This window comes from Podarcis liolepis (genome assembly GCF_965112155.1).
Source record: "Podarcis liolepis genome assembly, chromosome: Z".
Lineage (NCBI taxonomy): Eukaryota > Metazoa > Chordata > Lepidosauria > Squamata > Lacertidae > Podarcis > Podarcis liolepis.
Genome location: NC_139570.1, coordinates 42,338,899 through 42,353,024, shown reverse-complemented (window position 1 = coordinate 42,353,024; position 14,126 = coordinate 42,338,899). Strand labels below are relative to the sequence as shown.

The 14,126-nt window shown below is 46.6% G+C and overlaps 1 protein-coding gene across 11 annotated transcripts in view; it reads right to left on the bottom strand.

Moving 5' to 3' along the window:
- Positions 1-14,126, bottom strand: part of CACNA1B (calcium voltage-gated channel subunit alpha1 B) — a 325,506-nt gene that overhangs the window by 79,954 nt on the left and 231,426 nt on the right. For all 11 annotated transcript variants that reach the window (XM_083485649.1, XM_083485651.1, XM_083485652.1 and 8 more), the window contains 3 exons: positions 8,104-8,931; positions 1,851-2,068; positions 287-416 (listed from right to left, as the gene is read on the bottom strand). In XM_083485649.1, coding sequence (XP_083341775.1) covers positions 287-416; positions 1,851-2,068; positions 8,104-8,931 — 1,176 coding nt within the window. The remainder of the gene's footprint in view (positions 1-286; positions 417-1,850; positions 2,069-8,103; positions 8,932-14,126) is intronic.

Here is a 14,126-nt window from a genome sequence, read left to right as displayed (position 1 = left end):
TGCCATTTGTAAAATGTGGGTTTTCCCAAGGAAAGCGCCAAGATAAAAAAAAAAACCTGCTTGGACACAGAGCTTTAGAGCCCAGTCCTGTGCCTAGAAACGCAGCACAGAAGGAAGTCTGGATAAGCCCTCTGTTTTACACAGAGTAGATCCATTGGGCTCAATAGCTCTAAGTTCATCACGTGTATTACTTTCAATGGGTCTACTTTGAGTAGGACTAACATTGACTGCACCCTTTAAAAACAGTTTAGACATACAATGCAGAAAAGCAGCTGTGAGGACTTACGGGTTTGTAGGACTTAAGATGAACATGGAGCTATATGGCAGGATAGGTTTTGGTCCCTTCTCTGTAAAGTCATCATCCACATCCATGTCTTTCTTCTCTTCTGTTTTAGTTTCAAATTCAATGTTGTTCACTGCAGTTGACAAACACATTGACAACAAGGCATCAAAATGGGGGCTTCCTAATTACTGAAACCAGCAGCAATCTGGACACTGAGTCAGAAGCTGCAGGACATCAGACAGGGAGCTAAAGATAGGGAGACCACTGTGCCTGAAGCTGTTGGACAGGAACCACAAGAGGAACATATCAGACCACCAGAACCTGTAGGTCCAGAGCCAGGACACTCACAGACACATTTCCCTGAGGAACCACACACACCATCAGTCTGGTGGCACATGGAGCGCATCAAGAGGGAGGACACTGGACTAGAACATGACAGTAAAGCAGCCTTTCCCAACTTAGGGCCCTTCCAGCTGGTGAGCACAGATGGGGAACCAGTGGCCTTCCAGATCTGGCTGTACTACATCTACTGTCACTCCTGACCATTGGCCATGCTGGCTGGAACTGAGGAAAGTAGGAATCCATCAACATCTGGAACACACCAAGCTGGGGAAGGATGTCTTAATGATGTGGCTAGTTAACTGCCTGATTTTAGCCAGTTAATTGGTTGTAGAGAAATCCTAACCAGGTCTACTCAGAAACCCTCCTACAAAATACTGACAATCTGGAGGTGGTGACAGTTTCATTGGAGACAGCTGGTTCAGAACCTGAGTGGTGTCCCTCTGCCCCCAGAACTCAGAGTCCTAACCCATCTCAGAAAGAACCATATGGAACATAGTTCAATACTAGAGCATCTATAGTAGCAAGGATGCAGGGAACATTTAGGACTCCAGATGTTGCTGAACTACAACTCCATCAGTCAATGGCCAATGCAATGGAGGAAAATACCAATGTCCGAGATCTTGGAAAACCACTGCCAGTTTGAGTAGATAAAACTGAGCTGAACATTTATTTCATTTTATATTCTGCCCTTCTCCCTGAAGGAGCCCAGGGTGAAAAACACAGCAGTGTGTGTGTGTGTGTGTGTGTATTAAAACATTCTCCAACCAGTGGTCTTATGATTGGCAGAAACAGTATATTTCAGCCATCAAATGCCTCAGTAAGCAGGCATGTTTTTTAAATCCTCCCAAAATTTACCCTCTGCGCCTATCCCCTGGTCCTGCAAAGGGTGCAACGCCACTGGTGGCAGGACCATCAAAGCCTTGCCTGCTGATTATAGAATTTTAGGTACTTGGGTCCCAGGCCATTCTGAACTTTGAATGCTAATACTTACACCTTGAACTGGACCCATCAGCTCACTGGCAGCCAGTGAAACACTTTCAGAAACAGTGACACACCACCCATCCGGCTACCCCACTTACCAGCCCAGCTGCTGCATTCTGCATTAGCTGCAGCATCTGGATCATCTTCAGGGGAAGTCCCACATACAGCACATTACCACAGTCCAGGTGGGAGGTCATCAAAGCGTGAACAATGGATGGAATAATAGTCTGTTGGAGTAACTCACTTGGTATGATGGCGGCTTCCCCAGGAGGTGCCGTGACAGTGACAGGAATGTTCACAGTTGCAGATTTGTCCAGAGATGGCTGACCCATGCGAGTGACGTTCTTCTGATTGTCAGCATCTTCTGGCTGTTCAAGCACCCTCTGCAGACAAGTGCTAGGCAAGGTGTGCAGAGGGGCAACAGTCACACTCCCACTGGCCTCTGTGTCACACTGACCTTCCCTGAGATTACAAGAACAGAGACAACAACAAAAACATCACCGTGAGTCAGGTCTTTGGGGCTGAAGCCCTTCCATAGCTTCTTCAGGCCAGGATCTACCTGTTGACTTCCTGGATGATTTGCAGGAGGTCAGAAAACTCCTTATACTTCATTGCATCAACAAAAAGCTTATAAAAATCCTACCCTGTACTGTATGTGGAGTTGTAATTCTACTACCCAGGGAGGTAAGTAGGTAACTGGCCTTTCCCCCTAAGCTGCCATTTTGCATCTGGATCCGTGTCCCTCCCCACCCTATTTTGTACCTGGCTGTACAGTTCTGCAGGACCTGCTGCTCAGGATGCCTCAAGGCACTTGGGGTATATTTTAGAGGGGTTTTTAGAGTCAAGATTTAATTATGGAGATTCTTAGCTTTGCTGTTATCAGTATTGATAAGGTGCAGCAGAGACTGTACTTTTTGAGAATACTAAGGAAAAACCATCTTCCGCAGAAACTGCTGCTTGCCTTCTATCACCGTGCCATTGAGAGCGTGCTCACTTATGGCTTATGTGTGTGGTACGGAAGCTGTACTACCCAGGACAGGATGGGGTTGTGCAGGGTTGTTAAGGCAGCAGAGAGCATTGTTGGCTGCCCACTCCCCACCTTAGAGCAGATTTATGCCACAAGGTGCCATAGGAAGGCACTGGACATAGTAAAAGATCCATTGCATCCTGGTCACTGTCTCTTCAAGCTCTTGCCATCGGGACGGAGATACAGGACGATGAAGACAAGAACGAGCCGTCTTAAGAACAGCTTCTTCTCCAGAGCGATCTCGGCCCTGAATGGGAAGCCCGGACTTTGAAAGTCATCTAATCTCCCTTGCTGTATTATACTGTATTGTTTAATTAGTGTTTTTATGGAGCAGTCAAGTAATTTCGTTGTCCCCGAAGGGGGCAATGACAATAAAGATGATATTATTATTATTATTATTATTATTGTTATTATTATTATTATTATTATTATTGATTTTTTGTATGTAAATTTTGAGATCTTATTATAACCTATGAGGGGATTGCTTAATTGTGTACTTACTTCAGCTGTTCTTCTTTATTGCTTATGACTGCTTGTGGATTTTTTTAATTGTGTAAATCTGTCCATGTTGTAAGCCACCTTGAATATGGTTTAACTATGGAAAGGTGGCATACAAACACATGACAATGATGATGCAGTGTGAATATAATGGTGGTAACCCAGTGTGGTGTAATGATTAGTGTTGGACTAGGATGTAGACTAGGATGTGTTGGACTAGGATGTCCCATCACCTCCTGGCAAATAGAAGGAGAATAAATGGAGGCAGTGAGAGATTTTACTTTCTTGGGCTCCATGATCACTGCAGATGGTGACAGCAGCCACAAAATTAAAAGACGCCTGCTTCTTGGGAGAAAAGCAATGACAAACCTAGACAGCATCTTAAAAAGTAGAGACATCACCTTGCCAACAAAGGTCCATATAGTAAAAGCTATGGTTTTCCCAGTAGTGATGTATGGAAGTGAAAGCTGGACCATAAAGAAGGCTGATCGCCGAAGAAGTGATGCTTTTGAATTATGGTGCTGGAGGAGACTCTTGAGAGTCCCATGGACTGCAAGAAGATCAAACCTATCCATTCTTAAGGAAATCAGCCCTGAGTGCTCACTGGAAGGACAGATCGTGAAGCTGAGGCTCCAATACTTTGGCCACCTCATGAGAAGAGAAGACTCCCTGGGAAAGACCCTGATGTTGGGAAAGATGGAGGGCACAAGGAGAAGGGGACGGCAGAGGACGAGATGGTTGGATAGTGTTCTCAAAGCTACCAGCATGAGTTTGACCAAACTACGGGAGGCAGTGGAAGACAGAAGTGCCTGGCATGCTCTGGTCCATGGGGTCACGAAGAGTCGGACACAACTAAATGACTAAACAACAACAAGGATGTGGAAGGCCACGGTTCAAATTCCCATTTGATTACCTTGAGCCAGTTCTTGTGGGGATTAAATGAGGAAGGGGAGAACCATGAACAAAAGCTTGAGCTCTTTCGGAGGGAAGAGGTGGTCTAATAAACAACAAATTGTGGTGATTGGTACCAGAACTCATTTGTTCTGCAAAACATGGAATGAAAGGAAAATTAAATCCTGAAACCGAAGAGTCTTTCTGTGGCTGCTTTAGGTGTAACAGGCTTCTGAGAAGAAGTTATTTGATTGAAGAACCCAGCTTGAGAGCACACAGAGAAACACCATTGCCACCATACCCCTTTCTCACTACATTGTGAACTGTGAATCAATGATAGTAGAGACTTCTGATTTCTCAAGTCATGTTAAGCAGAGGGTTTGTTGTCGTCCAAGATTCCCAGGCTTTATTCACATTATGCATTTACGTGCCTTTGGACAGCTTCAAACACTATGAAGAACAGAGCTGCCAGATTATTGACAGAGGCTGTCTGTCATGAGCTTATTCAATCTGCTTTGCTGTTTCCTACTTTGTTTCCAGGCATGACCTGGACTGGCCTGAAACATTTTTTTCCCCTTCCCGAAGTGAAGGGAAAGATGAGGGGCAGAGAATGTTTTTCATCCTGGAGGCTATGTTCCTTTCTGGACAACCATCAGGGTCATAGACAAAAGTAGGTGGTTTCTACAACATAGACACCTCTCGTCTATCCTCCATCCAGGCAAGCAAGAGTCATTCTTAAACTCTGAGAATGGGCATATCCCAGCCAGGGGGGAAAACACCCAACAAAGGTATGGAGTAGGATGAGTGAGGAAGGACATGTGACCTGGACCTGGGTCACCAGGTCCAGATACAGAGGCCCAGAGGGCTGATGTTCCCCATCTCTTGGCATGATGCACACCTGCACACATTCTCCAGATAGAATCCTATTGGACAGACAGGCAAGTCTGGCTTCAGGTAATGGGGTAGCATCCTCATCCAAATGTAAGGGCAGAAGATAAGGATGGAGGAGGAACCTGCCCTACTCAGATTCCAAAGCAGACTAACCTGAGTTTGTCTGCCTAGCAGATTTGGGGGCTGCTTTGTCTCCCTGCCATTCATTTGACACCATAAAGGTAAAGCCACAGCAGTGAAGGGGGTTGTTCCTTTGCAGTGGGGATTACATTTTGCTATTTAGAGTTTTTGTGGTGCTGATGTTTTTATAAGACTTTGCTAAGTTGACAACTGCAGCTATTACCCCTTCCTCTAGTGTGGAATATTGGGTTGATGATGGTTCAGAAACCATCAGAAACCCCAGAAAGTCAATACTGGCCTTGTGCCCACTGGGACTGGTAGGGTGGAAGCCAGGGAGGGCAGCAGTTGGTGGCACCAGACCTAATGACAGGAGAAATCAACTAATTCTTGTTTTCCCCCATCTCCTCTTCACTGTTGAGTTCTTCCAGAGCAAATCTGAGTCAAAGGAGGAGGGGGCTGACGGGCAGTGCCACTCCCTAGATTGGCTGTAAGTAAGAAAGCAGGCAGGTGGGCGCTGGCTGAGGGCAAACTCAGCTTGGTGGAGCAGTGCGCTATTGTTCAAATGAACCAGTTGCTGCTGATCCAGAGACATAGAAAATATTCACTAGGAATAGGCTTTTGCTAAGGAAGTCTAAGTTCACAGCCCCAGAATGCCAAGCGAAGGGGTGCCAAAACTGGCCCCAGGGACATCAGGGCAACCACACAGTCATTGTCTGGCAAAGTGCAGAAAAGGCTTTCTCAAGTCCTGCTGATTAATTGGCTGTGGCATGTAAATTGCTCTCAAGTGTATTATTATAGCTCAGGAACTGTTCCAAAAATCCAAAAATCTTTAAAAACAAGACCCCGCAAGGAGACTCCAGCAGCCAAAATCTATACCAGCCCTGCTCGTCCCTATGCAAGCAGCTAACAGCAACCCTGGGGGAGCCATTTATTCCTAATCAGAGTTTGTACCTTGCAGCAGTATCATTACATTGCAGTCCCTGCATGCATTCCCCCTTTCCTCCAGAGCTAAGCTTTTCCTCCAAAGCTGAGCTGGCACCTTGGCCATGAAGCAATTCTCCCAAGTTATCATAAATGCTGGGGAAAGCAGAAGTGTGTGCGGGGAGATCTGCAGTGATAATTAAGCCTCTGATTGGAGCCACTTTATTCATTTATTGCATTTATATCCCACCATTTTTCTCCAAAGAGCTTAACATAGCTCTCCCCCCTCCTCAGTAAACCTCTACAACAACCCTGTGTTAGGCTGAAAGGTAGTGTCTGGCAGAAGACCTCACCCAGACATCTTCATAGCTGAGTGGGGATTTGAACCATGTACACCACATTGAGATCATTGGAGACAAAAAAGTGGGATGGAAATGCAATGAATGAATGAATGAATGAATGAATGAATGAATGTGCAGGGCTAGAAAACCTCTTCCCAGTGGTCCAAAGTGGCCTCCACCCCTCTGTCTCTCTTTTTCTCTTTCCCCTGAGACTTGTTCCTGTCCATCAGCTCTTCCCTCTTCTCTCCTCAAAGCACTGGTCTGGCTGCAGTGTGTGCTTGAACTGTGGTAGTGGATGGAGGATAGCCCCACCTCTGGGGAAAAACAATTGCCTACAATTGGTGGTGGCTGGGTCTGGCAGGGAGACCAAGAGTAAGAGTCAAAACTGCAGAGCCTCCCACTGATTGGTTGTAAGTAAAAAGGCAGTCATGTGAGGATTGGCTGAGGGCAGACCAAGTGTGGTGTGGTACAGCCTCATTGTCCCCAAACTGACCAACTCCCACTGGCTCTCAGGTAGAAACAGCTTCTGACTTTTAGCCTTATTGGTTGGTTGCAATTATATGAAGGATTACAAAGGTTATTGTTTAGTCTGTTAATTTGGATGTATAAAGACAATGTAGGAAAGGAAACAAGAAATAGTTACTTCCTTTTGGCCACAGAGGCAACCTGCAATCATTGGAGCCAACTAAGAATGTTGTTAAATACTTAAATAAAAATGTAAGCAACATGGAACAGGAAGGCTTTATCCAGTATGTTCTAATCAAAGCAGACCCACTGAAGTTGATAGACCTACGTTAGTCAAATCAATTATTTCCAATGTCTACATCTTTGGGACTGGGAATTGCCACCCTGTTTACATTCTTGCCTCCATCCTGCTTGCAAGAGTTGGCAAGGAGTATCTATTATTTGTTTGTTTGCTTAACATCCCACATTTTCTTTAAGGAGCTCAAGGTGACAGTTTCTTCCCCCCTCCTCATTTCATCCTCACAGCAACCCTGTGTGGTCAGGTAGGCTGAAAGCAGGTGGCAGGCCTAAGGTGACCAAGTGGAGCTTTGAAACATACTTTCTGTGGGATGTGAAACACAGAGCAGTCAAATACAACATTCCTAGAGAGGGATGTTTGTCCAGCCAGTAGATAAACTTCCTGTTTCTTCCTGGGTTGGGACAAACTTCCTCTACATGTGACCAGAGGTGGGCGTGACCTTACCTGTGCAGGTAACAAAATAGCACAGGGCAGGCAGCCATCCCTCTCTCTGACTCCATTCCTTGAAGAAGCAACATCTCCTTAGCCTGAGATGCTCTCTTGGCCTCCAGCCAAGAGAGGACAAAGGAACTATCTCCTTATGGGATAGATTCCAAGTGTGTATACAGGCATTTTATAACCTAGGTCTGCCTTCTGGGATCCATCTGTGAACAGAATGTGTGAGTAAACTATTTTATACTTTTTATACAAGACTGTGTCGTGTCTATTCTTTTTAGGAGGGAATAAAGGGGAATTACCAGGAAACTTATTTTAGAGGCTTATGCAACTCTGGCAACAAGTTATCCACTGTGTAAGTTTAAAAGGGGAATGTTACTCTGCTAAATTATAGAACTTGCTAACACAAGTTGAAAAGGATTAAGCAATATATCCTCTCCTGCCTCCCTGAACATTCCCACACTTTCTCAGGTTCTAGTCTGACACTCTAACCAGTACACTGAACTGTGGGACTCAGCATGTTTCCTGAGCCCCAAAAATGGACCCAGCCCTTGAGATGACCTTCGTCCTGCACAGACCAAGCACTTCATTGGGACAGAACCAGACTCACCTTGGCTGGTGATTCCTCAGCTCCTTCTCTCCTGCCTCTCCCTCCTTTTCCCCGTTTGGCTTGTCCACTGAATCATACGTGGACAGGGCCTTGTGTCGCATCTTGTGCCGTCTGTGGGGTTCTTCCCCTCCTTCCCCTTTCGAGCCAGGGTCACCTTCCCGGTTCCCAGGCCTGGACCCACCCCGGTGACGTGAACGACGCTCCGTCTTGGCTCCGTTGATGGTTCCATTGCCTTCTTTTGCTTGCCGCTCGGCTGAGTGCCGGTGACCCCGATGGCGTCTGTGCTCCCTCTCGGCTCCTTCCTCCACTGACCCACGGCGGTGATGCCTCCTACCACCTTCCTGGCCCCGGCTGCGCTCGCTTTTCCCTTCCTTCCCACTCCTCTCGCCCTCTTTACTGCGGCTCCTGTGTGTTCGATGGCGCTCCTCTTTATGGTTTGGGCCAGATTCCCCATTCTCATCCTTCGGCACACTGCTTTTCTCCTGTTCTCCCCCCTTGTCCTTATCTCGATGTCGGTGATGCTTCCGCTGACCCTCAGTGCTCACAGCTGGTGGGGGCTTCACTTCCTCCGTGACCTCTTGCACATCAACAGGACTCAGCTTGTTGATGTTATTGTTGCGGCTGTCACTCCTTGGCTCAACCACTAGGGGGCGGTCCAAGTGAGTTTTCATATCTGGGCGGATGTGAAGGTTGGTAGCATAACGAACTCGATCTTCTGGGTCCAGCTCGTTGTACAGGGCTTCACAGCTCGTCCGGAAGTTGTGCATTCGGATCTGGCTGGTTCTCTGCTCCCACACGGATTTGGACTTGGAGGCATTCTGCTGCTTGCTATAGAAGAGAGAGAGGCAGAAAGAAAGGAGCAGGAAGGGGAAGATGGAGAAGAAGGAAGGGAAGCAGGGGGAAAAGGTGGTTACCATCTTACCCATAGCACTACAACAGCAAGATCTGGGACTACAATGTGAAGGAAAAATGAACGTAGGGGTAATGACAAGATGGCTGGTAGAATACATAAGAAAAGGTAGAATCTTCCAGAAAACTGTAGATGTCCTCTTTGATACTGTTTGCTCCTGATCTTACACAAGTCACTCAGGCAACCTTTCTGGCTGAATATGCAGTACAGACAGTGGAGCCACTGCCCTGTCAACCCTGGCCTGGTTTCCTACTAGTCTGGTGGTCCTAGGTGATTTTAACATCCATGCCAACGCAACCTTACAAGGAACTGCTTGGGACTTACATGGAATACATGGCCTCCATGGGGCTGTCCCTGCATAAATCTGGCCCTTCTCATAGCCATGGATTTACCTCTGTGGACATGGGTGATTCTATTTATCAAATGGAATAAAAGAAGTGCCATGGTCAGATTACTTTCTGAAGCTACTAGACTTCTATTGCAGGCTACACCTACAAGAAAGAAAAGTGGGAGGCTGCATAAGGAGCTTACCGGTGATCTGAGAGTTAAGAAGGGCATGTATAAGAAATGGAAGAAAGGGGAAATCACAAAGGAGTAGACAACAGTTGCAGGGAAAAAGTCAGATTGGCTAAAGCTTGGAATGAGCTCAGGCTTGCAAGAGAGTTTAAAAATAATAAAAAAGGTTTCTTTGGCTATGTCCAAAGTAAGAGGAAAAACAAACAAGTGGTAGGTCCTCTGTGTGGAGAAGACAGAGAAATGCTATTGGTGACAGGGAGAAGGCGGAATTACTAAACACCTACTTTGCCTCTGTCTTCACCCAAAAGGAAAGTGATGCCCAGCCTGGAGATAACACAATAAATTATGTAAGGAGGGAGCTGAAGCCCAAGATAGGAAAAAAGGTAGTAAGGGAACACCTAGCTACTTTAAATGAATTCAAATCTCCAGAGCCTAATGAGCGGCATCCAAGGGTACTAAAGGAGCTTGTGGATGTAATCTCAGAGCCTTTATCTATGAACTGTGAGAATTCTTGGAATAGGTGAGGTCCCTACAGACTGGAAGTGGGCAAATGTTGTCCCCATCTTCAAAAGGGGAAGAAAGGAAGATCCAGGTGAGCTTAACATTAATACCAGGGATGGTCTTAGAACAGATAATTCAACAGTCAGTCTGTGAGCATTTAGAAAAGGATGCTGTGATTACTAAGACCCAGCATGGGTTTCCTAAAAAATAAGTCATGCCAGACCAATCTCATTTCTTTTTCTGATGGAATTACAAACCTGATGGATCAGACAAATGGTGTGGGCATAGTATATCTTGATTTCAGTAAGACTTTGACAAAGTCCCCTATGATATTCTTGAGAGGAAGCTGGTACAATATGGGTTGAATGAGGTAACTGTTAGGTGGATTTGTAGCTGGTTGACTCACCGAACCCAAAGAGCACTGAAGCCAAAGAGTACTCATTAATAGTTCCTCATCATCCTGGGGAAAAGTGACAAGTGGGGTTGTCCTGGGCCCGTTGTTGTTTAACATCTTTATAAATGACTTGGATGAAGGAATTGAGGGAATGCTTATCAAATTTGCAGATGACACCAAACTGGGAGCAGAGCCATTTCCGAGTTTGGGAGGAGAGGGGGTTGCGGGCTACCCCCTCCCACACACGCGGGGGATGGCCTTTTGCCCCCACGAGATCCAGGGAATCCCCGGGCGTGCGTTCGACCCAGCCCGCCGATTGGCGGGCTGGGGAGGCGTGGCCTAGCCTACTTAAGGCAAGGCACGCCCGGGGACCGCCCTCTTTCCCCTTGCCAGCTGAGCGGTTTTCCCATCCCACCCACCCTTAGGCTTAGCTGGCTATGACCTTGCTATGGACTCCGGTTGGTTGCCGCAAGGGGGCCTAGTAGGAATTTTTCGAATTTGGCACACTTTCAGCCTTTTGGTTTTTTCGCCTACCTCGTAGCAAACGTCACAACTTCCGCGGTATTGGCGGTTAGGCATTGACAGGGGTTAATTGTTATGCAAATGAATGGGGGGGAGGAAGCGCCATCACCTTCCCCCAAGGAAAAGGGTAGTCCGGTAGAGGACTCCGGGGGGCGTTGCCTTGTCCGAAACCTAGGGAGGTAAGGGCCTCCAGCACGCCCCCAAGCAGTGACACCCGTGGGATCCTAGTTGACGTACTTTAACAGGACTCCCATGGCTTGTGGATAACCCTTCCCGGTCTCCATGCCGGGTAGTCAATAGGAGCCAATGCCTAAGGCCAATACCTTTCAATTCTGTAATCAATAAAGTTGTGGCCTTTTTATGCCCATTAACCTTAAATAATGTGTCCAGTGTCTTCATTTCACATGGGGGAGGGGACTTGCCACGCAATAGCTAATGCCGCAGAAGACAGAATCAGAATTCAAATGACCTCAACAGATTGGAGAACTGGGCACAAGCTAACAAAATGAATTTCAATAGGGACAAATGCAGGGCTCTGCATTTAGGCAGGAAGAACCAGATGCACAAATATAGGATGGGGGACACCTGGTTTACTAGCAGTATATGTGAAAAGGATCCAGGGGTCTTGATGGACCACAAGTTTAACATGAGTCAACAGGCTGATGCAGCAGCAAAAAAAGCCAGTGCTATTCTAGGCTGAATCAACAGAAGTATATTGTCCAGATCAAGGGAAGTAATAGTTGCACTCTATTCTGCCTTGGTCAAACCACACCTGGAACACTGTGTCCAGTTCTGGGCACCACAATTTAAGAAGGATGTTGACAAGCTGGAATGTTTGCTGAGAAGGGCAACCAAGATGATCAAGGATCTAGAAACTAAGTCTTATGAGGAATGTTTGAAGCAGCTGGGTGTGTTTAGCCTGGGAAAGAGGAGTCAGAGAGGAGAAATAATAGCCATTTTCAACTATCTTATGGGCTTTCACATGGAAGATGGAACAAGCTTTTTTCTCCTGCTCTGGAGGGTAGGACGCAAACCAATGCCTTCAAGTTGCAAGAAAGGCGATTCCAACTAAACATTCAGAAAAACTTTCTGTCAATAAGAGCTGTTCAGCAGTGGAACAGACCCCCACGAGAGGTGGTGGACTCTCCTTCCTTGGAGGTTTTTTATCAGAGGTATGATGGCCATCTGTCATGGATGCCTTAGCTGAGATTCTTGCATTGCAGGAGTTGCACTAGATGACCCTTGGGTTCCTTCCAGCTCTAAGATTCTATGATTCTATAAATGGTCCATGTTCACCACTTAATGGATCCAAATGACTTCCAGAGAATGGTAGTGGATGTATTATCCCTTTTGATGGCCTCTCAGCTGATATCCTGGTGGCCTGCTGGAGTGAGGAGTTAACCAGGGCTATTGACAATCTGACTATGAGATGGCAAGAGTGCCAGTGGCGAAAAACACACTCTGAATTGGACTGAACATGACTTAGAGCTCAACACTGAGCCTACCAAGTGGAGATAGTGAAGGTGAAGAAGATCTCCTTTGCTGCCTCTATTGCATCCATGGAAAACAATTCCAGGAGACTCTTTCAGGTGGTTTGTAGTCTAACAGAACCACCTTTGCCATTCTGGTCTGGTAGGGACTCCAAGATCTTCTGATTTTGCAGATAAAATTGCTCAAATTTGTGAAACGATAAACTCCATCATGGTAACAGGAATGGGTTGTGAGACTACCAGCAATATGTCTAGTCAAGTTGTATGGGATCAATTTCAACTTGTTACCTCCAAGGATGTGGACAAGCTGTTTGGACAAGTGAAACCACCTGTCTCATTGACCGTTGTCCATCCTGGCTTATAAAAGCAAGCCAGGAAGGACTGGGCAATGAGCTGGGAAGGGGGATGCTTCCCTCTTTGAGAGAGTCTTCCCAGTCCCCCTTAAAGAAGTAGTTATAAAATTGCTTTGCAAAAAAACCCCATATTTGGACCTGGCCATCCTGGCCAATTATTGCCCAGTCTGATTAAGCAGGTGATTGCTGAACAACTCCAGTCATGTCTGGATGATGCATTTGGACCCCTTCCAAATCAGGGTTCAGGTCCCACCATGGGACTCAAACTACCTTGGTCACACTGGTCAATGACCTTCGGTGGGCTAGGAACAGAGGTGAAAGCTGTTTCCTGGTTCTAATAGATCTCTTAGTGGCTTTTGATACCATTGACCACAGTATCCTTCTGGACCATCTAGGAGGGTTGGAAGTTGGGGGGCATGGTTATACATTGGTTTTGCTCCTTTCTCCTGGGCCATGGCCAGAAAGTGATGTTAGGAGATGAGTGTTTGGACCCCTGGGCACTCACTTGTGGGCTGACTCAGGACTTCATCATCTCCCCCATGCTTTTTAACATGTATATGGAACTGCTTGGAGAGATCACCAGGGGGTTTGGGCTGAGTATCCACCAATATGCAGATGATACCCAGCTCTACCTCTCATTTAAATTGGAACTAACGAAGGTAGTGAACATCCTGTGTGAGTTTCTGGAGGTGGTTGGAGGATGGATGGTGATCAATAGATTGATGTTGAATCCAGACAAGACAGAAGTATTGTTTCTTGGGGACAGGGCGTGGGCAGGTGTGGGGGACTCCCTGGTCCTGAATGGGGTAACTGTGCTCCTGAAAAACCAGGTGTGCAACCTTGGGGTCATTTGGACTCAGAGCTGTCCATGGAGGCACAGGTCAACTCTGTGTCCAGGGCAGCTATCTACCAGCTCCATTTGGTATGCCAGCAGAGACCCTACGTACCTGTCCACTGTCTCACCAGAGAGGTATATACTCTGGTTATCTCCTGCTTAGACTACTGCAAAGTACTCTATGTGGGGCTACCTTCGAAGATGGCTCAGAAACTACAATTAACCCAAATGCAGTTGATAGACTGGTGACTTGGAGCAGCCACTGGGACCATGTAATACTGAGCACAATTCAAATGTTGCAGTTTTGACCCTGTACACCTGAAGGAGTGCCTCTGCCCACTTTGTTCAGCCTGGGCACTAAGATCCAGCTCCAAGGGCCTTCTGATAGTTCCCTCATTGCAGGAAGAAAGATTACAGGGAACATAACAGAGGGCCTTCTTGGTAGTCATGCCCGCCCTGTGGAATGCCCTCCCCTAAGATGCAAAACAAATAAACAACTATC